This window comes from Thunnus maccoyii, chromosome 4 (assembly GCF_910596095.1).
Source record: "Thunnus maccoyii chromosome 4, fThuMac1.1, whole genome shotgun sequence".
Lineage (NCBI taxonomy): Eukaryota > Metazoa > Chordata > Actinopteri > Scombriformes > Scombridae > Thunnus > Thunnus maccoyii.
Genome location: NC_056536.1, coordinates 15,922,493 through 15,950,290, shown reverse-complemented (window position 1 = coordinate 15,950,290; position 27,798 = coordinate 15,922,493). Strand labels below are relative to the sequence as shown.

The following is a 27,798-nucleotide window of genomic DNA, read 5'->3' as shown; positions in this document are numbered from 1 at the left end:
CAGCAGCTACAACAGTAACATGCTGCTTACACACTGATGCTTCAGTATTAATAATCTAATGATGTCATATATTGTAATATATCAGTCAGAGGGACCAAACCACTACTTTTACTGCAATTCTTTAACCACATCAAACTCATAATACTTATGTAGTTTTACTTAAATAGGATTTTTCGGTGCTGTTGTGACACTTAGATTTCCCTCGGGATTAATTAAGTATTTCTTATTCTTTTTCATGCAGGACTTTTACTTGTAATGGAGTATTTTTACATTGCTGTATTGGTACTTTTACTTAAGTGAAGGATCTGAATACTTCTTCCACCACTATTTGGTCTTTATATAGGACCGCTGTCTTGTATACCGTAATTTAAGAACAAAGACATGAGTAGTATATATTGACAGATTTATTGTTTTATGAACAACTCCGCAGTGCTATAGTGTCATGAAATGCTATTCAAATAGCGAATATGAATGTAAATATGTATTATTTACAGGAGAGTAACAAATATTAATTAAGTGACAGGGTTATATTATATTATACAAGTTCATTTCATATTTATATTTATAGAGAAAAGTAAACACTATGTTGGATTCATGGATGTATTCAGAGAGTTGGATCAGCCGGGGGGGGGGGGGGGGGGGGGGGTGGACTCTCGCGAGATTAGGGTTAAGGTTTGGGTTATGGATACAATCCATGATACAATCTCGCGAGAAAGAAAATCACGCGTCGGTCACGCTGTTTGATGACGTAGGCACCAGGCCGCCTTTATTTTGCGTAACTTCCCGCAGCACTTCCTTTTCAGCGTAGCAAGAAGAGAGGGACGAGCTGCGAAAATGAGGTTAGCTACAATTTCACAAATAAATGTCACAGAAACAGCCAGTCTATACATATTTAGCGACCGTATTACTCGCCCAACACTGAAGTGTTAATATCTTGAGCGACAGTTTGAGTTTTTCAGTCCAGTTTTACAGACTTATGTGAAGCTAAATGTCACGTAGCTGACCGGTTCATCTGCCGGTGTAGGACACCGCGTTAAGTTTCACATGTAATCCATCGTCATCCGCAGATTTTAAACGTGTTTTAATAAACAGTCCAACATCAGATGGTCATATTAGTAGCTGTAGATAATATTTTTTGAAATCTTTACGCACTTTTTGCTATTTTCCAATATTTACTAGCGGCTACATTGCAAGCTAATCTGGGCTAATTGACATCTTACTGATCGACTGCTTATACATGTTTTCTGTTATTTTCTATATTACAGTAAGGTGTCCAGGGATACGTTGTACGAAGCCGTGAAGGAGGTCCTGCAGAACTCTGCGGCCAAGCCCAGGAAGTAAGTTTATCTGAGGAGAGCTGGTTAACCTGTAACATTTCTGCCTACATATGTCAGATATCGTGTGTAACTTGTTTTCCACTCGTAGGTTTGTGGAGACTGTGGAGCTGCAGATCAGCTTGAAAAACTATGATCCCCAGAAGGACAAGCGTTTCTCCGGCACTGTCAGGTTCGACCTTTTACTGTCTCACCCAACCTTTTCCCTGTGTGCTGCCAGCCCTGTCTGAGTATTAAGAAAACAGCCTTTTTATAAGACAAGTAGCTGAAAACTCATGAATTAAATTAAAAGAAAGAAAGAGAAAAAAGTCCAGACAGGCCAGGGGCGGACATGGAGAAGTACTCTGGGTAGTCTGACTGAGCTGACCCAGTCTTGGCTGGTGAATGCGAAGCAGACGGACCCCTACCCTGGGTCTTAAAACATGAGGGGAGGCTTTGAGTGGTTGAGCTTATAGCTCACGTCCTCTAGCCGACCATTATACATTGTGTTACCAATGAGGTCACCTGGACACCGACCACGGTGGCGGTATGGGTAAGACTTTTTCTATTAAACTGCAAAATCAGGAGTGAAACGGGGGTGTCACTTGGTGAGGGCGGAGCTGTTGTTTCTGTATGTAAATCAAAAGTTATGGATATTCTAGACAAGTTAATTTTTCCTTTTAAAGTAAAACCAAGCAGTGTATTTTTCCTCTTTGAGGTTTTAGCAAATAATTAGTTGATAAATTGTTTTTAATGGTCTGATAATTAGCATAAAGCACATCCTAGGTGTCATTTCGACCACAATGACACAGCTAAAACTGATATTTCATGACTATCTCAGTCATGTCCTGCCTCTTCTACCAGCTGACACCCCTGCGTTTTGTGAGTTTGTGAGTAATGTTGCTGATCGCTTTGTTAATGTGCAGGCTGAAGACTCTCCCCAGGCCCAAGTTCTCTGTGTGCCTTCTGGGAGACCAGCAGCACTGTGACGAGGCCAAAGCCGCTGACCTGCCCCACATGGACATTGAGGCTCTCAAAAAGCTCAACAAGAACAAGAAGCTGGTCAAGAAGCTCGGTATGAAGTTAACACGACCCGCAAGACATCTGACTAGCAGTTATCGACGTTTGACCGGCTTTTAACTTTGATCTTGTTTTGATATGTTCTCTTCTAGCCAAGAAGTACGACGCCTTCCTGGCTTCAGAGTCTCTGATCAAGCAGATCCCTCGTATCCTGGGCCCCGGGCTGAACAAGGCTGGCAAGTTCCCCTCCCTGCTCACCCACAACGAGAACCTGTCCACCAAGGTGGATGAGGTCAAATCCACCATCAAATTCCAGATGAAGAAGGTACGTTCAGCAGGAGTCGTATCAGAAAAATCTGTGCTGTTTGATTTCTGTTGTAAGCGCTAATATTAAATGTTTTTATCTGTAAACAATGTTGAAGAAATTGATTTTTATTAACCGGTTTTCTGCTGTGTTGTAGGTGCTGTGTCTGGCTGTGGCTGTAGGACACGTTAAGATGACAGAGGACGAGCTTGTGTACAACATCCACCTGGCTGTTAACTTCTTGGTGTCACTGCTGAAGAAGAACTGGCAGAACGTGCGCGCCCTCTACGTCAAGAGCACCATGGGCAAACCCCAACGCCTCTACTAAATTACAGCTTTTCTATGAATAAAATGTGGAGATGCTCCAAAATTGATGGTTTTTGGGTGTTTTTTTTTGTTTGTTTGTTTGTTTGTTTGTTTTTATTTCTGGGCAGCTTTGTGTTCATCTGCAGAGTTTGAAACTTGGTTTTGAAAACTTTGGGTTTAATGGTCTCAGACATTTCATTATTCAGTGTTGGATGTTTGTAATGAATTTCAATTTGAACCTAAGACTCTTCCCATTAGTGTATTATCTTGGTTCATAATTTATCTTTTTACAGGGATCACTGAACATTGATGTCATGTATACAGGCCAAAATCACAAAGGCTTTACAATCTCTGCTCCATTTTTAGATCCATGTTTAGATCTGAAAGTCTGTTTAAAATATTCCATCTGCAACATTTTACATGTACAATGCTGTACAAAAGTTTTTGGTACTTTAGTAGTTTAGATCCTTATTCCATTATGCAACATAATCCGAGAGGCCTCTGATCAATCCCACATTCTGCTACACGACAATGACCCCAAACATACAACTAGAGTCTAATTGTGGGGGAAAAGACTTGATCTGTGTGTGTGTGTATATGTGTAAACATACAACTGTCAGTTCATATATGGGACTGGGTACGTTTGTTTACTTTTATGCATTTTTTCGCTCCTATTATTTTTGAAAGAAAGGAGTCCTGCAACAGATGGTATGTCGCCCCACAGAGCCTTGATCTTAATATAATCGAGTCAGTCTGGGATTATGTGAAGAGAATGAATCAACTGAGACGCCTAAATCCACACGAGAACTGTTCTCCAAGATTCTTGGAACAACCGACCTGCCAAATACCTTGAAAACTGTAGGCGTACCGAGGAGAACTGCTGCTGTTTTAAGGCAAAGCTCACACCAAACATTAATGTGATTAAGGTCATCAAATCATCCTCGCTTTACTTTTAGTGCCTAAAACATTTGTACAGTATGTTTTCTTAAGAAGATTTAATATTTTCTAGTGTTTATGAGAAACTACATTTTTAAAAAAGGGACACTCAAAGGAACAAAACCCACGAAGGAGAGAAATAGAAATTAAACAAATATATCTCAACGTTCTATGGAGAACAAAATAACCTGCAAAAATAATGAAAATATCCACTGGTTTATTTCCTAGTTCTGACACTTTAAATCCTAATACTTGCTGATTCATGACATGTCACAGACATTTTAATATCATCCATATGGAGCTCCTTTATTATCTTAATACAAAAATACATTTCTCATGACAATATCGCCAGATTTAAGAGTTCTGGAGACGTTTTTGTAAGGAACCAAACCTGTAACAGACAAGTCTGCTCTTATGGTCTGTGGGGGCCTGAATCAAGTCTTAATATTGGACTCAAAATGTTTAATTTAAATGGAAATCTTTAGGAAAACAAGTAATGAAGTGCTGATGATCAGTGGATCCTGATCTGTTTGTGTCAGTAAATGTTTAAACCCTCTTTTATATGATTTCACCAGTCAATTAAAATATTCTCTTTGCCTTCATCTGTAGTGGTTCAAATGACAGCGAGCATGATGGGAACTGCAGTAGTGGCACATTTGACTCATCACCTGCAACAGTATTTATTTGCTACAGATAAAAACACAGCAGCAGGTAGATCCGTGGCTACCCATGAGCCTCTTGGGGCGGTTGCCCTGCTTGGGTTTGACTGTGGATCTCTTAATAGGATTATCTATTCTCAGTACAGGAGAAAGGCAGCCGGAGAAAATGGACCAAACACGGACAGGGACTTACAAGAATACATTTGTCTCTCCAGCAGCAATGAAAAACTCATTGTTGATTGTGAAGAGAATTTAAAATATTTAATCTGGTTTTACTTGAGTAAAACATTTGGATTATTCTTGTAGTGATGAACGCTCAGGTGAGTCAAATAATCTACAGCTGTCTCTGAACCAGGCTGTTAATTCTTAGTGTTAATACAACATTTTATATTTAATTAGTGTGTCGTTCAGTGTCAGATAATATTTCTGAACTTCTTTCAGCCTGAAGCAGCGACAAACACTTATAATCTGCCCACCATGGCGGACAGTGACGACAGTGAAGACGGTAACAGCTGTAACATTTTCATAGAGAGACCACAAACCACTGTTTGGCACGGCAACAAATATAAACTGGATTGTCTCTTTATAACAGAAACCGGTCAAGAGGAGCCGCCAATCACGAGCTGGAATGAGCTGTCCATAATAGAGCGTGTCGGCCTCAACAGGTAACAGATCATGATGTATTTACTGTAAATAAAACCCAATTTAACTTAATCCTGCATTAAGTTTTGGATCTTCTTGTTTTCTGACAGTGTAGAGATGTCAGAGAAGGATTTGGAGGTAAGGCCACACACAGATTACATGATGATTTTTCCTCTTTCTGTTGCCCTAAATGTGCATTTTTATGTTCTTGGTGTGTGACGTGTGCATTATTTGCTCATTGTGCCTGTTGTTTGTGCCTTTGATGTTTTAATTGTAATATTTATGCAGGTTTTAAGGAGCGTAGTTCTTGATTTTGTGCTGAATATCTAAATATCGACTTGCCCATATTAGGCATCAAATGCAAATTAGGCTTAATTTAATTTGTTTAAATGTTTACATCACAGAAAAGTTCAATTTTATTTTATTTTATTTCAATTTTGGTTTTATTGTCATTTCAACAATTCAAATACAGCTGAAGGAAATAAAGTTTCTCTTTAGCACCAGGAGATTATAAACCTGAGAAACATCAGACAAAACAAAAATATAATTATATATATATGTATATATATATATTATATATGTGCAAAACCTGAGTGACATAAATGATGTTGGTTTGTTTCTCCTCACAGACGGCCTTCTCTCAGATTGCGCTGGCTTTCCGCTGCGACCAGTACACTCTGAAGCAGAGGCTGCAGGCGGAGGAGCACGCCCGCAACCTGGCCGAGGAGAACATCCAGCTGGAGCTGACCAGAGGCAGAGAGACCCTGGAGGTACAGTCTGCAAGTCTGAAGTAAGACTTGATGACCAGACCAGAGGTTCAGGGACATGTGTGTGTGTGTTTGTTTGGTGTGACTTAGCCTACTTTCAGGCACTTTCAGACTCAAGACCAGTTAATTGGGGACGGCTTGTCCAACTAGGGAAAAAAGCTGTGTCCCCAATTGGGAAAAAGTTGATTTTTGGGTCAGTGGTTACGGTTAGTTAAGGTTGGGCAAAGTCTCCAGGAAATTAATGTAAGTCTATGTAATGTTCCCAAAAGTGACCATGATCTGTGTGTGTGTTTCCAGACCCTGAAGGGCCTGTGTCTGGACAGTAAGCGCAGTACGATCCTGCAGAGGCTGGAGCTGTCTCTGGACATCCTCGGTGGGACGGTGGAACGAATCTCTAACACAGCCGAAGTGCTCGGCGCCGTGCACCAGGTACACTGAGGTTCCTTTGCTTCTGTCGTGTGTGTGGATGCTCAGCGCCGTGTAAGACACTCTCATCTCATTTCATTTCATTTCATAGCAGAAAATTGAAAAACATTACAAGCTGTCGACTGTTGGATCCTCACACAGTGAGAACAAAGAGCAATAAAACTGAATGAAGGCGACAAACAAATACAAACAGGGAACAATAAAAGTAATAAGAAGCATTCTTCACACATAAGGCCTAAACAACAAACCTAATTTGCAAAAACAGCATTTAACAGAAAACACCAAAACAATGTATGCAGAGACAGAAACTGAAGAGATGTAGATTTTGTTCCAGAGGGAAATATCTGTTTAAATGTTAAAATTGTAAAAAAGAGGAAATGTTTGTGTTGTGATATGAGGTTTGATTTCATATTACTTGGAATAAAATCCCATATTATGTAACTCATAAATGTCATCAACTGTTTATAAGTTGTTAATGATGACTTACTTTATTATTGGTTAATTAATTAATTGGCAGTGTTCAAAAAGACAAAATAATAATAAGCCAGGATTTTAAAATGTTGTTACATCATGAACAAATGACTCTGAGTCCAGATGTTTTGCAGATTTATTCCAGATAAAAAGCAGTCTGAGGAGAGATCTCCCTTCATGGTCTCGCTGTCAGAGGATATAAACCATGTCAGTCTACATTTTAAACAATATCTCAAACTATTTTTCATATTTTGGTCTAAGCACCTGAAAAAAACAGATGTGCCTGAGTGTTTCTACACTGTTTGAGACGATGTGGCCTCACAACCCAAAATATCTATTTCCATTGCTTCAATTATTAAACTGTATCACATTATAAATTATACTATACATTTGTAAATCTATTATTAACAACTTAGATCTTTTGTTAGTGCCCCTTATTGCGCTGTAGTCTTACTTATTAAGTCCATGCAGTGAGTTTACATCATTATATTTTCCGTCTTTGGTAGGAGGCTCGAGTGAGTCGGGCAGTCGAGCTCATGGTGGCTCACGTGGAGAATCTGAGGAGGCGACATGACAGAAACATGGCGGAGCTGGAGGAGCTCAAGAAGATGAACCCCTTCAAGAACGCCATCGACAGCAGAGCTTCACCAGGTTTCTCATCACGTGTCTCGTGGTATTTGTCTTGTTCTGCTTGTAATGTGCAACATCGTGACTGACATCTGGATCTCTTCTTCTAGAGCCAGAGGAAGGTGAGAGCAGAATGAGAAGCTCTCAGGTATGCAGATATTTGGCTTGCTGTACAGTTTAATATGCTGTATGTGCTGTTACCTTTCTGTCACATCAGTCTGTCTACATTTAGATTCTCCTTTCACTTTTTCTTTTAGCCCTGCATTCGTCGAAGGGTCAGTATATCATTGATTCCAATGCAATTCCAGGTAAGAAGGTTTCTTTAGTGAGCTCTCTCAGTTTCTTTACAAAAGTTATCATCCAAAAAGCCAAACTTCCTCTTTGTCTCGACAGGAGAAGACAAAGCGAGACTTGACGAAGCTGGCAGCAGGTTCCAGCAAGACGTCCTCCCCCCCATGCCCGTCTCCAACACCGAGCCCCGAGTCCAGCGTCTGCGCCATCACCAAGGATGAGAGCCACACAGCGGAGGAAAGGTCAACTACAGACTCAGAGTTTATGTTTCATATCCGGACCACGTGGTTATGGAGTACATCACCTGATTTCTCTTTTCTGTGGTTTTTACAGGCCACTTAATCCAGTTGAAGCCCCACCAGAAGCTCCAGCTGCTCAGCTTCCTCCAGACCCCCCTCCCGTCCCCGAGCCAGAGTGCCCTCCACCAAAGCAAGTGGCCACCAGGAAGATACAGAACAAAAAGTATGGCTCGGACTCACATAACAGAAACACAGCACAACACACGATCCTAAAGTAAATAACAATTATCTGAAGCTCATTATGTTGTTTTTTCCTTCCTGTGTTTGTTTGACAGTGAAATATTTCTGTTTGGTGTATGTTGTCATTTTATTCTTCCACATTACTTACTTACAGTGTTTGCCCACAAGAGCGATTCAGAAATCAACTACTATAAATAACAATAGACCTTTTTTAGATGTTATTATGTCTCATGGCAGGAAAAGCACATGTGTAACTAATAACATTAATTAGTAACAGCCATCATTAATGTCATTAGTTACATGATTACAGATTACAAAGGCAGCAGTATAAGTTTCATCATTAACACTTTAAGTCCCCCTATTTAACGTTCCTAAGCAGTACATAAACACTTAATAAACGGTTTATAACACATTATAATGTAGTTAGAAGCAGATATAAGGACATTTTAAGTGCTTATTAATGAACAGTTTTTGTCAGCAGTTTCAGCTTCTCCTGTACAGACGTATTCATATTATTGCAGCTGTGTTTTACTATATTGTTGTTCATTATCTGTGGTGATGCTTTATTTTACAGGTCCTTTGATTTTATACTGATTTCCTGGACATTTATTTATTTATTATCCATTATTCCTGGATATTTTACAGAGAATGCAATTTTGGTACAGATGAGAAGAAACAACTTTAAAAAGTGTTTTGTGTACAGTTGGTTTAGTTGGTAAATTTTTCTTTGACAGAAAATACTTTGTTTTCAGTGTGTAGTTTTGTGTGTCAAACTACATATTAGCATATTAGGTTGTTTCTTAAAAACTCTATAACAAACACATTTCCAGTATACTAGTAAATTATCAGATATTTTCCAACAGTTTTTCGAAGAATTGTCTAATTTATTAAGAAATTTTGAAAAATAACCCAAATAGCCTATAATGAGTGGGTACTTACCAACTAAATCAAACTTAATACGTTTTCCTTTTTTTTCTTATAATTTGTACTAAATGTCCTACAAATTAATCATTAAATATCTGCAAATTACTCAAAAATTTTTCAGGAAATAAGTGTAAAATTAGAGGACCTGTAAAATATGTTTATATTATATATATATATATATATTATATATTATTATATATATTATATACCAGAATCCACACATGGATGAGGAATTATAGTTGTTGACAAATACATTAATAAACGCTTAAATCTGCTTACAACTACATTATACTCTGTTATTAACCAGTTATCAAATGTTCTATACTAATTATAAATGCTAAATAGATCATTTCATATTTAACTAAATGTGTTCTTTCCGATAGAGGTCAAACCATCATTGAATCATCATATTAAGTAGAGTTCGGTTTAGTTTTTAAGGCGACATCCAAAGATGCCAGATAGTTGTTGTTGCTGTTTGTTGGTGCTTCAGTTAGAAACATGAAGGATTGTGACGAGACCAGATCTCAAAACATCAAAAATCATCACAGACCCTCATACATACTCTCAGGAATCGTAGTTGTCAGAGTTTATTTGTCCATTTTGAGAATAGTGATGCTATTTTTAATGTTATTGTAATGTAAGTGTAAATATCGTATTTATAATCTTTTTTAAAAAATGTTGATTTGCAATAGAAAATAAAGCAAATTGTGACCTAACAGGACATTTACCACTAACACCAGTACAAACCGCAGCCTCAAAAGTGACCAGCAGTATGAACAAAATCATTATAGGCCTCAATAGATTGGTATTTACTAAATGGCTCTCTGTAATTGTGTCCACGTTTTGTTACTTTGCATGTAGTGGAATAATTTAATAGTGAAAATGGAAACGTGTGTCTTTATTTCAGTTCCCCTCTGGACACTTTGCGACAGAGACACAAAGGCAAAGCTGTGTTATCAAAGAAAAAGGCAGACAAAGATAAAAAGAGTACAAATATCTACCGGCGGATCTCTCCCGGCACGTAAGTCAACATATTTTTCAGGTGTTCATTGTGATGATTATTTCCTGCGGACAAACACTGACTGACCTTCTCTCGTCAGGTGTGGATCTCTGTGGAGACAACGACCTCTGGTTCACTGGCTGTATCGCTGTCGCTGGGCGCTGCTCTGCACGTACCTCTTTGTGCTTCTCTCTGTCATAACGCTGACTTACTTCTTGTGGAAGCTTCAAGATGGCACATTTGAGGAATGATCTCTTCTTTGGGAATATACTGTTTTTCAAATTTTGTGTACTGTACTGTACTGTAAAAATCAAGGTCAAGGTAAACTTTGTTATCCCAGATAGGGATATTCAGGCGGTCAAGGTGCTTGTCTACAAGTGTATAGACAAGCTGAAACACTGTGTCATTCCAGAAAGCACTTTGTATGTGAATATTAAACATTTTGATGTAACACTTTTGGTTGTTCTTGCATATGTTTTGAAATAATTTATGTATTTTACTTAAGAAAACGCCTCCACCCTCTAGATTAACACCACAAACCTTTTTCAGTCATATTTTTTATTATAAATATACAAAAAAATATCAAAACTGATACAATCACTTGGTTAGTAACAAAACACCATACTGCAGTGAGAACATTTATCAAACCACTGTTAAAGGCACCAGTGATTAATTATTAAGAGTTAATAGGAAACAATAAGAGTCAGCTTACTTCACATCGTGTCTAGACAGATGTTAAACTTTAACTGTATATAAAAAGAGCAACGCATTTCCAAAGGTACATATATCAAATTTTTAGTAGGGAAAAACTTTAAATTATAGATAAATATAAAATTATATTAGGAACGGGAAAACTTATTTGAAAACTACTTGTAGGTGAATTTTATGTGCAAAAATGTGTGCCAGCCACAAAGAAATTCTTGAAACCACAGCAAGTTTGTTCTAAATCCTAAGATCCATTTGACACACTTATGAAATCGTATGAATCTCAATTCACCTCAGAAACTTTAGAAACATCTATTAGAAAACAATTTGAAATAAATAAAACTGGCTTACACCTTACAATAAGTTTTAAGTTATAAAAGAGAGAGAAATGTGCTCATCGGGGTACCGATAGGTCCACGTTTTCTGCATCAACAAACAATCTCACAGAGAGTCCAAAGACTTAATAAATACAGAGATAAATAGAGAGGAAGAGCGAACATCCTACTAAACATCCTGCAGAGGAGGAAACATCTCAGCTACACCTGGCTCACGATTTCAGCATCCTCCGCTACAAACCACTGGACTGGAGTCCCGTCTGCGGCTCTCTGGAGAATCACATTACCCAAACCCTGCAAAACATAAACATAAATATATTGTACATATGCTGTATTTTAACATTACTGTGAGTTTCACTATTGGATCATTAAGTACCAACCTGTTTAAATGACGGCAGGTGAGGTGAAGTGGGGCTCTTGACACTCTGTTCCACATAACTTGGCCGTAACTTCTGGAGCTGGTTCCTGTGGTGCCAGGACTTCAGCTCCTCCGACACGATCTCCCGGGGCATCAGCCGGATGGCGTGGTTCGGGTACTCCTTTAGCGAGGGTGTTCGCACCAGCCTGGTGTAAGGCGGAGGGGGTTTCAACACTCTCCTCGGGGACGATGCTCCCTCCTGCCACTGTCTTTGCTGAGGGCTGCATGCCACAGGAGGGGCAGACAGGTAGCACTTTCCCTGGTCTGGATCCTGAGGGGAAAGGGGGCCGTCCTCCGCTGTGGCCCTGATGTAGCCGGGACTGGGCTGCAGCCGGTTGGTGTTCTTCTGTGAGCTGGGGAAGTTGGGGACCCCTTTCTTCTGCGCTCCTAAGTGGAATCCATAAGGTGGAGGGCAGAGCTTCGGGATGTCAGTGGGTCCGTCCCTGCCAGGCGAGCTCATGTAGGAGGAGGTCGAGTGCTCCGAGCTGCTGTCCTCAGAGCTGGACTGGTACGGACACAGGGGAGAGTACTCTGGAGAACGCACCATGAAGTCAGTTGCACAGTGCCGCTGCGGCAGCCTGGCTCGCCCTCGATTCTTCTCTGAGCTGAGACACTCCACGTCCGTAGATGGCTTACTTTTGGGAAGTCTGAGGAGACAAATCATGCACAGTTGTAAAACAATCATACACATGCTGCTATGCTCTTAGTGCATCACACGCTTGATGTGTCTGACATGAGTTCTCAGTCTACCTGAAGGACTGGGAGTACTGTCGGCGTACATGCAGCTCGGGGGTGGAGGGGGCGCTGGTGGAGTGGTTGTGACGCAGCGCCGAGTTCTTGATGAACTGAGAGAGAGGAATCCTGCAGCTTTCTGCAGACACCTGGGTTCCTACCGGACTACTGCACACAACAAAAACAGAAAGGATGACATGAGATATGTAACACATAGAAGGTGAGACAGATACAAGTAAATCTGGACTATCAAGTCCAGCTAAACTAAAACACTAACATAGATTTCATCTGTAAACAGTCAAACTAAAAACTGTTCTCTCAAAGGAAGCTGAGAAATGTAAAGATTTTTTCTTTTCTGATTTTGTTTTCTCTCTGTTGGTCATGTTGACGGTCTAATATCACACTTTAGACTCGTACCTGGACCTGCTGCTGCAAGCAGATTGAGGTTTAGTAGCCTTGTGGTACGGCTGGTCCAGACTAGACTCTTTCCACGGAGAGTTCTGGATGGGAGAGCGCTCATACTCCACACTGAGCTGACTCGCTGACTGCTGGGATGACTGCAGGGTCTTGGCTGACAGCTGGAGGGGGTCCAAGTAGGACGTGCCCATCACTGGAGGAGAGAGAGGGCCGGGCGAGTCCACATCTATGGATGGTCGGAGAGAACATCAAACAATCAGTATGAGGCAGGAATGCAACAATAATTTTAAAGAAAAGCCTTTAATGTCACAGTAGCTTGAATTCAAGCTGAAGAACAGTCAAACTACCCACAAGATGAAAGAGAAAACCGGCACATTGCCTCGGTTTTCTAAAATGTGCACATTGTATACATAAAAATAAGAATAAAATCACAATTAGGAACAAAAAAACAGAGCGGGGTTCACTTTTGTATTTTAATATAAATTTAAAGTTAAATGATTACATTTTGAGACATTCATTTAATTTCTGTGCCATCATACCACTCCAGAATATTTCTATCTGACCCACATATCTACTAAATCTAAATCAAAGCATGTTTGTAAGACAGTCCTCACTCACCATCATCCAGGGCCACCACATCAGACAGGGAGCTGTCATCAGACATGCTCAGATCTGCACAGAGAAAAGAAACATTTTTTAAAGTGTCCATTAAACCCACTGCAAGCGTTCATGAGTGCAGTGCACAGTTTGGCCTGAAGGGGGCAGCAGTGTCACTCACCTTTGTTCTGGCTGGTTGAGATGCTGATGCATGGTGAGTTGCACTCGCTCTTGATCCTGTGCTGCAACACGGCCTCCTGCAGATCCTTCACTTTCTTTTCCTCCCTCTTGCACTGCTGCAGGCGGCTCTTCTTCTGGGGTTTGCTGAGGTTCTCCTCCAGGGAGAGTTTGCGGGCCGCCTGATAAATCTGCATCTGAAGAGCCAAGCCGGTCTCCAGCTCTTGCAACTCTGGATCCTACAATAAGACAAGTTTTAACATTTAGTTCGATCTGATGAATTGTAGTCTCTTTTGCTCACTCCCTTTCTCTTGCCAAGAATAGTTAACACTGTACCTCTTTATCCAGATGGATTAGACCTTCGTCCAGCTTGAAGGAGGCTCCAATCCTCCTCCTGACGCGAGGCAGCTTCTCATCGGGCATCAGAGGATAGTCTGAGGGCAGTTTACCAGTCAGCTCCTGTGAAGACAAAATAAAAGCGTTGATTATAAAAAAAAAGCAACCGCTCATTTAGAGCTATCATAATGTTCCTCTTACTCTTGCTAGTGCGTATTTGTCGTCATCTAGAAGCTACTCACTGCCTCCCTGATGCAGAGCTTCCTGAGCTCCAGCAGGCAGAGCTCCAGACGCTCCTCCAGAGACTGGTGCTTCAGTTTCAGGGCTCTGGTGTGGGTGGTCAGGTCCTTCACTGGGGATGTGGGGCTGTCTGGACCTGCAGTGCACATACACAGAAGATCACATCAGGCTTTGCTCATCAGCATCAGTATCAGCCTTAGAATTAAATATAAAATTGACTATTTCTACTGTATATAGTGCACTTTTATATCAAGAATAGCTGCCTAAACATACTTAATAAGATGCATCATTTTCTTATGGATGAGTGAGGAATTCTTGGCTCATCCACACATCACTTCTTATATGTGATACTTATATCAGGTCGGTGCTGCAGAGAACTGAAGCTGTGGTATCAGGTGGTTTTTGGTCTGTCATATGTGGACTGCTGCATGTCTGTGACTTATTGTTTGTTGTTTGTGTATGTTCTTTTTTTGAGCCTACACTGTGAATCAATTTCCCTTTTGGGTAATAAAGTTAAAAAACATCATCTGCAAAATCTGTAAACAAATTTACTGCAATTTGTGACCAATTAGACCATTTTTATTTTGTCTCGATTATGGATGTGACTGAGGAATTTGTCAAAAAGTAGGATTTTTCCCCCCAAAATAAGTAAATATAATAATGTGGCACCATTTTCTTTGCTTACTATTTTCAGATCAGTAGCATTAGAGCTGCAACGATTAGTCAATTACTTGATTACTTGATCGACAGAAAATTAAGCAGCAACTATTATGAAAACCGAATAATCATTTTGAGTCATTTTTAAGGAAAAAATGCCTAAATTCTCTTGTTCCAGCTTCTTAAATGTGAATATTTTCTGATGTCTTTAGCCCTCTGTGACAGTAACCTGAATATCTTTTGGTTGTGGCCTGTTGGGTAGGAAAAAACAAGACATTTGACGTTGCATCTTGGGCTTTTGGAAACGGTGATTGACATTTTTCACTGTTTTCTGACATTTTATTGACCAAATGATCTGTCTGTGATGTACAATGAGATCAGATGCTGTATTGTTGTATTTTGTTGTGATGCTCTTACCAGAGTGCAAGATAATCCCACTGTCAGTGTCACTGATCTCCTCTTTGCTCTCGATGGCTGTCATCTTGACTGTCTGCTCTCAAGTTTTTTTTTAGAAATACCTGTTGAAATAAGATTAGTGAAAGTTAGATTGATCACTTTTAGGAATCTATATCTTCCTGTTGTTTTTCTACCACATGGCTTCATTCATGCTCGCTCCTGCTGCTTCACTTAACAAAAGTGAATGAGTGGCGAGTGTCCTTTCACACACTTATCCATGCAGCTCTCCATCTCCCTCCTCCTCCTCCTCCTCCTCCTCCTCCTCCTCCACCTCTTTCTCCCTCCCATGCTCAATCACAAAAGAGGCAGACCCCCACGCTTGACTCGGCACATGTGCGGGGGTTAATCCGAATCGCGGTGCCATGGTGACGGGGCATGGCGCGGCTGGCTGGGGGAGCGTGTCTCCATGAGGCGTGTCAGAGGGCGTTTAAAGAGCCCGGACCCCGAAAAAGAAAGCAGATGGCAGCGGGAATTACCCCACTCGTGGACTGCACCTGTTCCCCCCACGCAACCCCTCCCTCAGCTCCCCATTCAACCAGTGTCCAGAAAACCCTCTGGGGGCTTTGAAGTAGAAGAATGTCTCAATGCTGGGCTTGTCCACGCAGCATCAGATCACAAGGGTCCTGCTGACTCCTGTGCAACGCCGCCGCATTCACAAACAGGCGAGCACAATTCATGTTTATGGCCTGCTCTGTCCCATTGTTGTTTCCCATTGAACATCTGACTGATAATAAACAAAAAACATGATGCAAAGAGGAACGACAGCCAGAACAGGAAAACAATGACAACAAATTGGAAATAACATCTGGGGATAAGTCGAGGCTTTTAAAACCAGGCCAGGAGGTCTGTGGCTGATTTGGTGAAATCGCCTTAGGGCAGGAGAGAACTTCCCAGAAAATGCTGCCTTTATTTTCTCCTTTTTTTAGGTCAATTAATTTATTCTGGGTCTCACATGTCCACCACCACCCTAGACTTCTCCTAAAAAAGGCCGGCAGATCATAAGAGACAACGTTACGGCCACTAACATGATTAAAGGATGTTGTTAGCTCGCCTTGTCTCAATGCCACACATTCATAAATGTTCATAAACTGGGTGACTCCTGGAGCAGCCTCTGAGTTTATATCATGTAAGCAAAACTCATATGAGAAGTAAATCGCCTGGACGTGAAAACAGGCGCAGGGATGAACGAACGTGTGTGTTGCTAAGGCAGCAGTGTATAATCCTCAGCTCCTGTCTCATCCTCTGTGTTTGGAGATTGATATCAAGTCTTTTTCCTGTAGGGACCAGGAAGACACAGAGCCTGAGCCTCCTCTAACAGGATATTATTGTGTATCCCATAGGCCTGACCCTTTCACCACAGCAACTCATGTGAACTGATGCAGCTTAGAGCAGCCGGTAGCACAATGAAGCACAGGCAGCTCGACTCAGTAAAACAACACTGCAACAAAGGCCCTGTATCCACCAACCGGCCTCAATAATCTGCTGTGGGCGCAATATCTGCTGACAACTCCGCTTCTGGCCGAGCGGCGTTGTCGGGCCAAATATTGAGACAAGGCTGCAGTGAGAGGTGGGGGAGAGGAACAGTGCTGAGTTTTTACTGTGCAAACGACGGGGGCTTGAAAGCAGTCTAAAGACGTCAACAGGATTCCGGCCTGGTAATCAGAGACAGGCAGGGTAATGTGGGATTTTACCCACTTACACCCCATAACTCTCTGAAGACTTTCACAACGTCTGTGGTCGGAGGTCTCGGCTGAGTGAGTGGGTGGGTCGGCGGTTGGGTTGGGGTAAAACAGCAGATTTCATTAGATGTTGCAGCTTATTGCTAAGACATTGATCCCATTCGTCATTGCTTGGAGACGTGGGAGTGTTGAAATTACAAAGTTAGAGAGAGCCAAGAAACAATACTTTTCTCGACGGAGCATAGCAGGAATCCATTTCCTGGAGGGGTAGCCGCTGATAGCACAGTCTCCACCCGGCAGACTTGATTGATGTAACCATAACATCTTAATTGCAGCGTGTATGATCATCACTAATGAGGACTATCTAGGAACGTGTCGGAGATGGGAGCTGACCGTCCCACCCATCCTCGACGCTCACCGGACCATGACGATGTAACATCTACGGAAGTGGGTGTTTATGGTGAGGGATAATGATGTGGATTCACTGTCTCCCAGACTTCCCCCCACCCCTCCACCCCCACCCTTTCCCATGAGCCTTTGGAGCTGTGATGTCCTGGAACGCCGTGCTCATTACCACTGTGGTCGGCCCTGGAATTACCAACAGGGACCAGCCTCAGCGAGGAAACAGCGAGGGATGCCTGAAACCAGACCGAGGCCTGTTTGAAACCCTGTAATTAAGATTCTCCACTGAGTGCTGATACTATGGAAGAAATCAAATGACTTTACAGCATGCCTTATTTCAGAGTCTGATGAAAAGCCAAAATCCATTCAGCAGAATGGATCATTCTGTACACAACATGAGCTGCTGGAGAAAAAAAAAAAAGGGGGCATCAATGTGGGGGAGCGGCAGGAGGAAAAAAAAAAGAAGTGTTGTGTTACAAAGCGCGCCACTGGAGTCAGCCTTAAGAAGCAGTGCTGATTTTGGAAACTCCACAGACTGTAGCAAAATGCAGACAGCAGGCTGCAATAACATGAAGTTCAAAAGTCACGGTTATGAGGAGGATGTATCAAAGACTCAGACACTGACAGCTTATTTCCTTTGTCAACTGTTTGTCAATGCAGGCGTCTTGTTTTCCAGCAGAGACAATGCAGGGGTAATAAGCATCATACAAGCCTGCTCTCAGTCACTGGAGGCCATATGTTGAGCAGACACACCAGCTCTGTCGCAGCCCAGCGACAGCGTAAATAAAGAGGGCAAGAAAAGATGCTCCATTGTTCCCCGGAGGCTGAAGGGCTGGCCGTGGATCGTGACACCTTGTCCCTCTGAGTCATCGTCTCTGAGGCCTCTGAATGGACACTGATGGTTATCCCAGGGCATTGTCAGGATGTGGTTACAGCTTTTCACCCACAAGTGCCCACCGTTGACAAAAGAACCGGGGCATAACAACACAGAGGTGTTGTCTTTAGCACCACTGTAGCACTGAATGTCTGTCAACACGTGGGCTGTAGGAGACTGTGTTTATTCTGCTGCTGTGAGCACAAATAACTGCCGCTGACCAGCCTGTTGCCACAAATAATAGTCCTACAGTGTTGTTTATCTGTGAAAGCAACCTGTTCACATTCATGGTACACAGCAAGTGATTAAATTGCTGAGACTCCCACACAGTCATCCACCACAGCTGTTAAGTATTCATTACTCATAATTGCTTAGTCTGATGGTTGCAATACTGTGGGATTTTAACTCTTCTTATGCATACCATTATTTCACAGGGTTTGTACAAGTATTCTTGTAAAAAAAAAAGTGTTGGTACACGGTAAAAATGGCAGAATCACACTAAAAAAATATCCCATTACAAGTAAAAGTACTGCTTTTAAGTTTTTACTTAACTAAAAGTGCAACAAAATGTACTTTAAGTATCAAAAGTAAGAGTTCTCCTTATACAGACTATATATGATATCATTATAATCATCATTATTGGTGCATTAAAATGTACACTTAAGCAGCATTTTAATGTTTTAGTTGTCGATGTTGAGTCCATTTTATTAACATTACAAACTACTGAGTGCCTTAATAAAGCAATGCTATTAGCTGATCATATATTTTGTATGTGAAATCTTTTTATCATAGAAAAAGTGACTATAACTGTCAAATAAATTAGTATGAAAAGTACATTTTCTCTCTGAGATGTGGTGGAGTAAAAGTAAAGATTAGCAAAAAATGGAAATACTCAGTAAAGTCATACTTATAGGTACAGAACATGTGTAAATATACTTATTTTGACCACTGAAGAAGAATGAACACTTTAAATAATATGTACTATCAAAGAGTGTTTAAAGATGTATAATATGTTAAAGCACTAAGTTTGATTACACAATTAACTCACATGCATAAAAGTTTAAGGACTTATAACAGTATCCACCGCCTCACACATTGACTCCTAGCTGTACTAGTGTTGCTGCTTCTTACCTGTCCGGTGTTTTCTCTTTGTATCATGTTGCTGACCTAATGAAAACCATGTGTACTCACCCTGTAGTGTGTTATCTTCTCTTTTACAGCATCGTCCCGACAGCAGCAGTAGCAGTAGTTCAGACTTTCTCTGGTCAGAAGTGAGAGCAGCGCTTGGGACATCTGTTCCAGTCAACTCCACTTTGTCTTTGAAGGGGGGAGAGCTGTGTTGATTTTTGCTGAAGTATTTATTTACTAGCTAATTTCTTCTTATATTTACTTCATAGCGCGTATTGATCATTACTATAATCTCTTAAAAAATATTGTATTGAAAAATGTAAGTTTTAAACGGGGAAGGTAACTTATTTGATGCCAGTGACCCCCGGACTGTTTTTAAATGGTTTGTTCCGACGCTGCTGACTTTCCAGACACGCTCTGCGTATCGACACAGCACGCGACTCACCGAGGTGCTGTTGGTATAAAAGGAGACACAAAAGAGGAACAACCGCAGGGAGAAGAGACAAGTTTTGGTTAAAATAAATGTACCCAGGACAGCTGGCAAGTAATGTGGTGGTGAACAAAATTACACCTCCCTCTTCTCTCCGCCATGATGATGGAAAACAAAATATGTGGGTCAAAAACCATCCTTTCATCCATTCTCAAAGATCCAAAAATACGTTAAAACATTTTATATTGTGGAGACAGATGTACTTTTCATAGCTGATTATCTTTCATATTAAGCTACATATCTGACCTACTTGTGCTGAATAGAATATTTTGTCTAACTGAGGGCATTTCATTTGATAATTTGGATTTTTAAAACTACTTTTGCTTACTTTATTCATTATTGCATTATGCGCAGTGATGAAAAGTACAATTGCCCAAACACTGCACTTAAGTACAAATTTGAAGTACTTAATTACGTATTTCCATTTGATGCTTCTTTATTCTTCTACTTAACTACATTTCAGGAGGAGTATACTTTACCTTTTACTCTACTACATCTATTTTGTAGTTATTGTTACTATAGTTTCTTTGCAGATTAAGATTTAAAAGATCTATTATTAGCATATAAGATAAAACTACCCAGTAGTAGTACATGAAGTAGTTAGAATCAGCTCCATCTCCAACACCTACAAAATTAAAATACTGCTTGCAAGTTTTAATATGGATACAGTAAATTTAGCTGATAATACTTCCGTATTTGTATATAAAATTTTAAATGCAGGACTATTACTTGTATCATACTTTGCAATGTGATCATTTTAAGCAGAAGATCTGAATACTTCTCTCACCACTGATTATGTGAAGCACTTTGGGTTTCTCTGTGTTCGTGGTCCGTTACTAAAAATAACCTAAATGTAATTCTGAAACAGCAAACAGGCTCCTTGTATTTGCTTTCAGCTGGTTGCTTCCCTGACCATCCCAAATGTCTCCAGTGCCTTTTAACCAGGCCCCTGGGTATTCCTATAGCCTATATATCCTGAAAAGCCTCCTCCAGATGGCCTGCCCTCTCCTCTCGTCCCGTGATGGAATGAAAAGATCAGCCAATTAAACAAAGTCCCATATCCATGTGAAAGAACCGTGAGAGTCCTCAGGGAGAAGAGCTGCATGCAAATCAATCCCCAGCGCTTTAAACTGTGTCCAACAAAACAGTGCATCTCTGCAAACCATAAGCAAAACCATTTATTTCCACAGCACACGGACACACTAAAAATCAAGTCACGACATAAACAGATAAACAAACATGCAAATGTGTAACACTGAGGGGATGTACAATGTTTCGTTCTGATTTCTGTTGATACAAAACAGTTCTCTGTTAGCAATCGCATAGATAGTAGTCTTATAGAAAGTAAATAATTAGGCTTGCGTGACTGATGTGGCCCTTCCGCCAAACAAACAATAAAACAGCCTCATGCTGCTTTAATGTAGGAAGAAGTATAAGAAATTGATTTTGAAAAAATAAATAGTATAATGACCATAAAAAACATAAAAAATATCAAGCCTCTCAACAGCAGTACCTCTCTCCCTGAACCAGTAGTTCTCCACATAGTTATGAATAAAAAGGAGCACTCCCTCATCAGAAACAAAACAAAGTTTTAAGAAGACATTTCTAAATATGGATCATGTGTTTTCTGGTGTGCATGATTCCTTATACAGTATCTGAAGAGACAGTGAACTTAATACAGGGCCACCGTGGTGAGATGCTGCAGGGGCTGATGGGAGCCTCGGGCCTCACTGCTCAGACATCTGTGTGCGTCTCAGGTTGTCCTTCACACGAACAAACTCTGGGATCTTCTGCTGGTTCTCCCTCCGCCTGATCTCCTCCTGCTCATACTGGACAAACAGAGGACGAATCAGCATGTCAGCCAGTCTGTGTCATCGTTTGTGACCATCTTTAGTCCACAGAAAGTAATAATATAGCATTACTACCTAATGACATTTACATCACTAAGGTTTAAATGGAGAGTGTTAATGTGCTATATGGCCTAAATGCTGTTTCAACAAGACTTGAGCTGGAAAACATATTGAGGCTATTTGGTCATAAACATGATCAGATGTAAAGCTGATTAGTATTGATACTGACACCTTTAATATGGAAATGTTTGTATTGGCAGTGGTGAAAGAAGTTCTCAGATCCTTCCATTAAGTAAAAGTAGCAGCACAATAATGTAAAAGTTCTCCTATTATGATACTAAATCCTACTCAAGAAAAGATATAGAAGTGTTAACAAGTTGTACTAAAGTTTCCAAACTAAAAGTACTTATTCTGCAGAAAAATGGCCCCTGTTAGTCATATATTATTATATATTAATTATCAGATCATTAGTAATGAAGCATCAGTGTGGGTCCTCTACCGAGGGGCCGGCCCCCTCCAAACGGCCACAAGATAAATTTGGGGTGTTTTGAGTTGATTAATGACAGAAGAAAGAAGAAAAAAACTCTGTTGCACAAATTTGTATTCAGTATTGGACTACTCTCTAATCTTTTCTCTCTTTTTTTGGTGAAATATTGGAAATGTTTACCCCTTTGGGCCTTGAACAATTATTTAAATAAAACCATCTGAGAAGTTTAAAGGGAAATCTCTCTTTTGTGGAACTGCAGAGGACATCTGAAACATGACAAAGGGCCCCAAATAGACAGTTTTTAATGAGTCACAAGCCAAAAAGGCTGGGGGCCACTGCTTTAATTTTTAACAGTGCATTGTGTCTTAAAAACTTATCATGTTTTTTTTTAATGTAAAATCTTAACCTGAAAAGTAACTAGTTAGTATAGCTGTCAAGTAAATGTAGTGGACTAAAAAGTACAATATTTATCTCTAAAATGTTGTAAAGTTGAAGTGTAAGTAGCACTTGAGTAAATATACTTAGTTACTTTCCACTCTGAGTACAGTTTTTGGCCCTTAAAGCCTTGTGGTAACACTAACAACAACCTCTGTATGTTTGGTCTGAGGTGAATTTATTTATATCCTCTAATTACGTCATGAAGTGTCTCTCAGCTGTGTGTTTATGTGTCTCTGACCTCTTGCAGCTTCTGCTGCCTCTTGCGGAGCTCCATCTCCAGATCTGAGGGCTGCCGCTGTGCCATCTCCGCCTCCTTGTGCAGCTCCAGTCTGCGCTGCTCCAACACTCGTTTCAGCTCCGGCTTCTCCTCCAGCAGCAGGCCCCTGCACCCTCAGTCAGAGAGTAGTTAGTTATTGAGAACATTAATTAGTGCATTAAGAACAGAGAGTAGAGCTGTTTACCGTTTATGGCTGAGCAGCAGCTCCCGGTGCAGGTTCTGGTGGCTCGGTATCTCCAGTGAGGAGCCGTTGAGTTTTCTTGGCAGAATGTCGTCACTGCTGCAGTCTGCTGTGGACTGATGGGTCAGTGGTGGATGGCCAACAGAGATCTCTGAGGAACACAAAGCAGCTCATATATATCTGTCTGTCTATTGACTTTTAACCCCTCACATTTAATAAATTCTACTAAAATAACTCTAAATAAATAGTTAAATGTTGGAGTTATTAATTGACCTCAGAGTATTTTGTATATTGTTGATGTATGATTTCTGTCACAGAGTAACAGGTAAATTAATTAAAGGGAGATAAACACAATGATAATTTGAATAATAATTTGATGATATTATTTTCAAAACAATATAAATCCATTTTGGGAAGAAAAATCACAACCTAAAAATCTGTGATTACTGAATTATAATGGAGCCAGTTTGTATTTACTCTATCAGCTAAGTGCTTCTAAAGACAATTATATCAATCAAATTCTAATCTATCAAACACACATTTGATTGATAGACCAATCTTTCATTCAGATAGATAGATTGATTGATCTATTTGATAGGTAAAGTGATTGGTAACACTTGACTGATAACTCCATCAAATCTTCTAATCTACAGTATCATCAAATGTGGTTTTTTTTTTCATTTTTACTCAGCATTTGTGCATCAAGATACCTTTTCTGAGATGTCCGTATCCTGGTTTCTGTGAATATTTAGAATTAGAAAATGTAAAAGAGGGAAAAAAAGAGGAGAAACTTTGTTAGTCGCTTGACCAGTAAATTATGTCACACTCACTAGCCGAACCAAATATATGAACTCCTCTTTATTTTGATCTTCTCCTGACTGGACAGATGGTATAATTAGATAAGAGCTAAAAGGGACAGAGCCCGCTGTGCTGCTGGTTAAGCAGGTGAGCTGTGTTTTCTCGGAGCACAAAGGTGACGTAACAGCTCTGTCGCACTGTCAAAAACAGAAGGGCAAGTTTGGCCAGACAGTGATTGTCTTTGGCATAACATGAGCAGGTTGCATGACATCCTACTGAAGCCCAGTCACACAGATACCTGCCACACCCACTGAAACCAGATAACCAGCAGAAAGGATCATAATAAGCAGATGTTCGACTGCTGCTCACTCAAACAAAGTCGAATATACTAGCTGATAACAGCACATTTCTGTTGTAAACTTCCTTACAGGCAACCATAATGATCCTCAAGCTCTGTATTCTGGATTATTTCTTTTACTGTTCCTACATACATAAGCCTCCTCGGACCCCCGCAGAGAGGCTGAGCTGGGAGATAACCTGATGAGTGCCTGACCTGATGGAAACCATTTTGCCAGTCCTGCAGAGCTGGGATGGATTCCAGCAAAATCAATCCACCTGATCTCGACTTGTCAACAACTTACCCTTCACTCTAACACAGGCTCTCTGAACTGTCGTAGGATAAATATAGTTTCTCTTTGGCCTCATAGTTCATGAATCAATGTGTTGTTGCTACATTACTTCCAAAATCATCCAGGTTTAGAAGGAGTTTTATAAACCCAAGTGACCCAAGGTTTTGAATTATGTTAAAACATGAAAACTGCTAAAATGGGAACAGCAATGTTTTCCCATGACAGAAGTGATGTGTCACATGTTTACCGGTGGCTTCATCAATTTTTCTGAAGTGTCCTGAAATATTTGAGAATCCAGAGAGAATTCAAGTATGCATAAAAAGCAGCGTGACACTCATGAGGATAAAACTTCCTCAGCAAATAAATCTTAGAGTGTTTGATTGGTCTCACTCACTGAACCAAAGCAGTTTCATGAGGCCACTTCTTTGGATTCAATCATTTTTATCATCCTAATCTAAAAGATTGTCTAGATTGTCCCAACAACAGTGTCTTTATATTATCTGTCCATGTTTTGCATAATGTGAAGAGGGATTTAAAGTCTATCGGCCATATAGAAATCAAAATAAATCAGGACTGTAAACTCGCTGAGGCTAAATTTGACTTGACCAAAGTCAACTAAACCTCTGACAGATGGCCACCAGACCAGACGTTGACCTTTCAGTCACCAGACAGGAGTAAAGCTGTAAGAGAACTCACTTTTTTTGCATTTGACCCCTCCATGGCAGGATGGCGGAGGTCCACTCTTTCTGTCCCCCTTTTTTTTTTAGTCCATTGTGAAAAGAGTCACACCTCCTCACAGCAACAGTCTTTCTGTTGTCTTTTTCGTCGCAGCATCCAACTCCAACATATTGTTGTTGACACGGAGGATCCTCAGACTCAATGCGCCACCTCGCAGTTGTCAGTAGTGGTATTACAGCATTCAAGATTACCTCACAACCCCCACAGGGCACAGGACACTAGATTAGTTAATTGCCGTAGACACAAATGCAGCTTAAAACCAACCTTGCACGGCACTATACCAGTCGACTCCTCCACTGTTAACACTGACTGAGGCCCCAACAACAGGCAAACCAACATATATAATGTGTGTCAGTCAGATTTTTCACTTCATGTTTATTGGTTCTTATTGCGTATAACAATTAGGCAGGGTGGACTTTACCATGAGGCAAGGTAGACGACTGCCTGGGGCCCCCAACTAAAAAGGCCCCAAACAGCTGTAGATTTATTATGATGTTTACATATGAAAAATATTATATTATGTTACTATTCTAACTCATTGTACCCAGAAATAACTTACAAAAAGCCCCTAAAGCACTTAAAAATATGCAACTGTATACTTCAGCGGAAAACATTTACATGACAGATAAATGTTACTTGTTACGTTGCAGATTCAGATTTTACTCACAAAATATGACAAATAAAATACTATGCTTTATTATTGATTAAGCTATCCAGTTTTATACCGGAATTAAATGCTCCACCTTGAACACAAGTTAAATGCAATTACGTACATTATGCTGATAATGCCTCTCTTAAGTAAAAATTTGAATGCAGGACTTTAATAACAGTATTTTTTATTGTGTGGTATTAATAGTTTTACTTAAAGAAAAGGTTGAGTACTTCTTCTACCACTGCCAATACCAACATTCCCAGTTAGAGAGAAGGTGAAAATAAAGCCAGACAGAGTTTGCCTTGGGCCCCCAAATCACTGAATCCGCCCCTGCAATTAGGCTTCAGCATCTGTGTTATGGTTGCTGCATTTGAACATATTTAGTAATTCTTTACATAGAGATGGAAATTATCTAAACTTTGCATAATCAACATGTTAAAATCTGTGTATCTCACAGGTCTCTCTGCCTTTGCAGCAGACGATCTGGCAGTTAGTCTTTGTACAACTGCTAGAGCCAAAACTAGCTTTATTTATTTGTTTGTTTATTTAATGGGACAATACAGATATGCATTGTTACATAAGAAAAAAAGGCAACAGATGTAAATTGTATAGGGTGTTCAGCTGTCCTGTGTCCTTTTGTATGGTGTATTTGAGTTTTTGCCCTCTGCTGCAAGTTAAATTTCCCCTTGAGGAACAATAAAGATCTGAACTAAACTGAACTGAACTAATTTGCAGCCCCTGCCCCCTCCCGGGGCTTTTAAAGTTCAAACAACTAAATAAACAAACAAATGGATGAAACAGATTCAGGATAAAAACTACAGAAAAGACGTAATAGTGTGTGTGTACGTGTCTGTATCTGCATGTGTCTGTGTGTGTATTTATTGTACATGACTGTGTATGCGATGACTTACAAGTACAAATATGTGTACAGTGGATTCAGAAAGCAGCTTCAATTTTTACACCCTTATTATGTTGTAGATTTTTAATGGATGAAACTGCCATTTTTGCCCATCAATAACCCATAATGACAAAGTGAAAACATGTTTTTTAGAATGTTTTGCAAATGTATTAAAAATCAAAAATGGAAATCTCTCATACATATATGAGTGAGGTGATATATGATATGATATGTATATATATGTATGTGTGTGTGTATATATATATATATGTATATGTATATACGTATATATATATATATGTGTGTGTGTGTGTGTGTATATATATATATATATATAAAATATGTATGTATATGCATGTACATGTATGTGGTCGATTCATTCATAAATCATTCAGTGTTCACATCTTTGTCAACTACTACTGTCTCAACAGTACATTGAAAACTTCTGGTTTTGTTTTACACTAATTCATGTAATAAGTGGTTCCACATTTCTGAGTCTTTTACTGAATTCCTTTTGGGGAATAATATCAGGTGTAATATCATGAATGTATAATATCAGGTATTGTCGACAATCACTATATATTTTCCAGCCATTCAAAATGCAGTTTTGCCCATGACTCTAGATCTGCAAGATCATTACTACTGAAAATTACTGAAACTGAAAATAACTAAAACGTAATTTAATTTGTGACATTTAACATTGGACTTAGTGTAAATTAAATACAAGTGTTAGAATTAGGTTGATTGTATATTGTTAAAGCTGTAGCTACATGTCTGCATTTAATGCTGTAATTTACCATATTTATTAGAATCTAATTCACTTAAACATAAATGAAAGAGTAAACAAACCCACTATATACCCACAAATATCCTTTAATTGTAACATCATGTTTTCAATCACTACATTTGCACATCATTCATTTATTTATTTATATTACTGTAAATACTTATATTATATATTATGACTTAATGTTATGCTTCTGCTTTCTTATGCACTTTTAAAACTATATTTCCTACGTTTAAAGAAATTTCAGGCAAAAAA

At 39.9% G+C, this 27,798-nt stretch overlaps 4 protein-coding genes across 6 annotated transcripts; 2 read left to right on the top strand and 2 right to left on the bottom strand.

Moving 5' to 3' along the window:
- Window positions 1-739: 739 nt before the first annotated feature.
- On the top strand, window positions 740-3,011 carry rpl10a (ribosomal protein L10a). 2 transcript variants are annotated; one of them, XM_042410185.1, is made up of 6 exons: window positions 740-839; window positions 1,266-1,337; window positions 1,426-1,506; window positions 2,240-2,388; window positions 2,486-2,658; window positions 2,795-3,011. In XM_042410185.1, exons 1-6 carry the CDS (start codon window positions 835-837, stop codon window positions 2,963-2,965), a joined length of 651 nt encoding a protein of 216 aa, XP_042266119.1. In that variant the 5' UTR covers window positions 740-834; the 3' UTR covers window positions 2,966-3,011. The 2 variants fall into 2 exon arrangements, with proteins under 2 accessions (XP_042266119.1, XP_042266120.1); XM_042410186.1 differs by lacking the exons at window positions 740-839; window positions 1,266-1,337; window positions 1,426-1,506 and adding an exon at window positions 1,541-1,866.
- A 539-nt stretch (window positions 3,012-3,550) lies between these two features.
- Window positions 3,551-10,574, top strand: LOC121896353 (inositol 1,4,5-triphosphate receptor associated 1). 2 transcript variants are annotated; one of them, XM_042410184.1, is made up of 13 exons: window positions 3,551-4,858; window positions 4,980-5,043; window positions 5,131-5,203; window positions 5,291-5,318; window positions 5,810-5,950; window positions 6,245-6,376; window positions 7,351-7,495; window positions 7,582-7,619; window positions 7,729-7,779; window positions 7,865-8,004; window positions 8,096-8,275; window positions 10,073-10,186; window positions 10,266-10,574. In XM_042410184.1, exons 1-13 carry the CDS (start codon window positions 4,847-4,849, stop codon window positions 10,414-10,416), a joined length of 1,269 nt encoding a protein of 422 aa, XP_042266118.1. In that variant the 5' UTR covers window positions 3,551-4,846; the 3' UTR covers window positions 10,417-10,574. The 2 variants fall into 2 exon arrangements, with proteins under 2 accessions (XP_042266118.1, XP_042266117.1); XM_042410183.1 differs by having other exon boundaries at window positions 4,980-5,203; window positions 8,096-8,224.
- A 193-nt stretch (window positions 10,575-10,767) lies between these two features.
- Window positions 10,768-19,505, bottom strand: inavaa (innate immunity activator a). The gene is made up of 10 exons (XM_042409400.1): window positions 19,382-19,505; window positions 15,197-15,297; window positions 14,125-14,258; window positions 13,883-14,005; window positions 13,551-13,785; window positions 13,391-13,444; window positions 12,773-12,998; window positions 12,374-12,523; window positions 11,586-12,270; window positions 10,768-11,499 (listed from the first exon to the last, which is right to left on the bottom strand). The coding sequence occupies exons 2-10, from the start codon at window positions 15,258-15,260 to the stop codon at window positions 11,407-11,409; spliced, it is 1,764 nt and encodes a 587-aa protein (XP_042265334.1). The 5' UTR covers window positions 15,261-15,297; window positions 19,382-19,505; the 3' UTR covers window positions 10,768-11,406.
- A 1,810-nt stretch (window positions 19,506-21,315) lies between these two features.
- On the bottom strand, window positions 21,316-24,406 carry zgc:195245 (uncharacterized protein LOC565483 homolog). The gene is made up of 4 exons (XM_042409129.1): window positions 24,331-24,406; window positions 23,045-23,210; window positions 22,822-22,966; window positions 21,316-21,637 (listed from the first exon to the last, which is right to left on the bottom strand). Exons 1-4 carry the CDS (start codon window positions 24,404-24,406, stop codon window positions 21,536-21,538), a joined length of 489 nt encoding a protein of 162 aa, XP_042265063.1. The 3' UTR covers window positions 21,316-21,535.
- Between the last annotated feature and the right edge of the window lie 3,392 nt (window positions 24,407-27,798).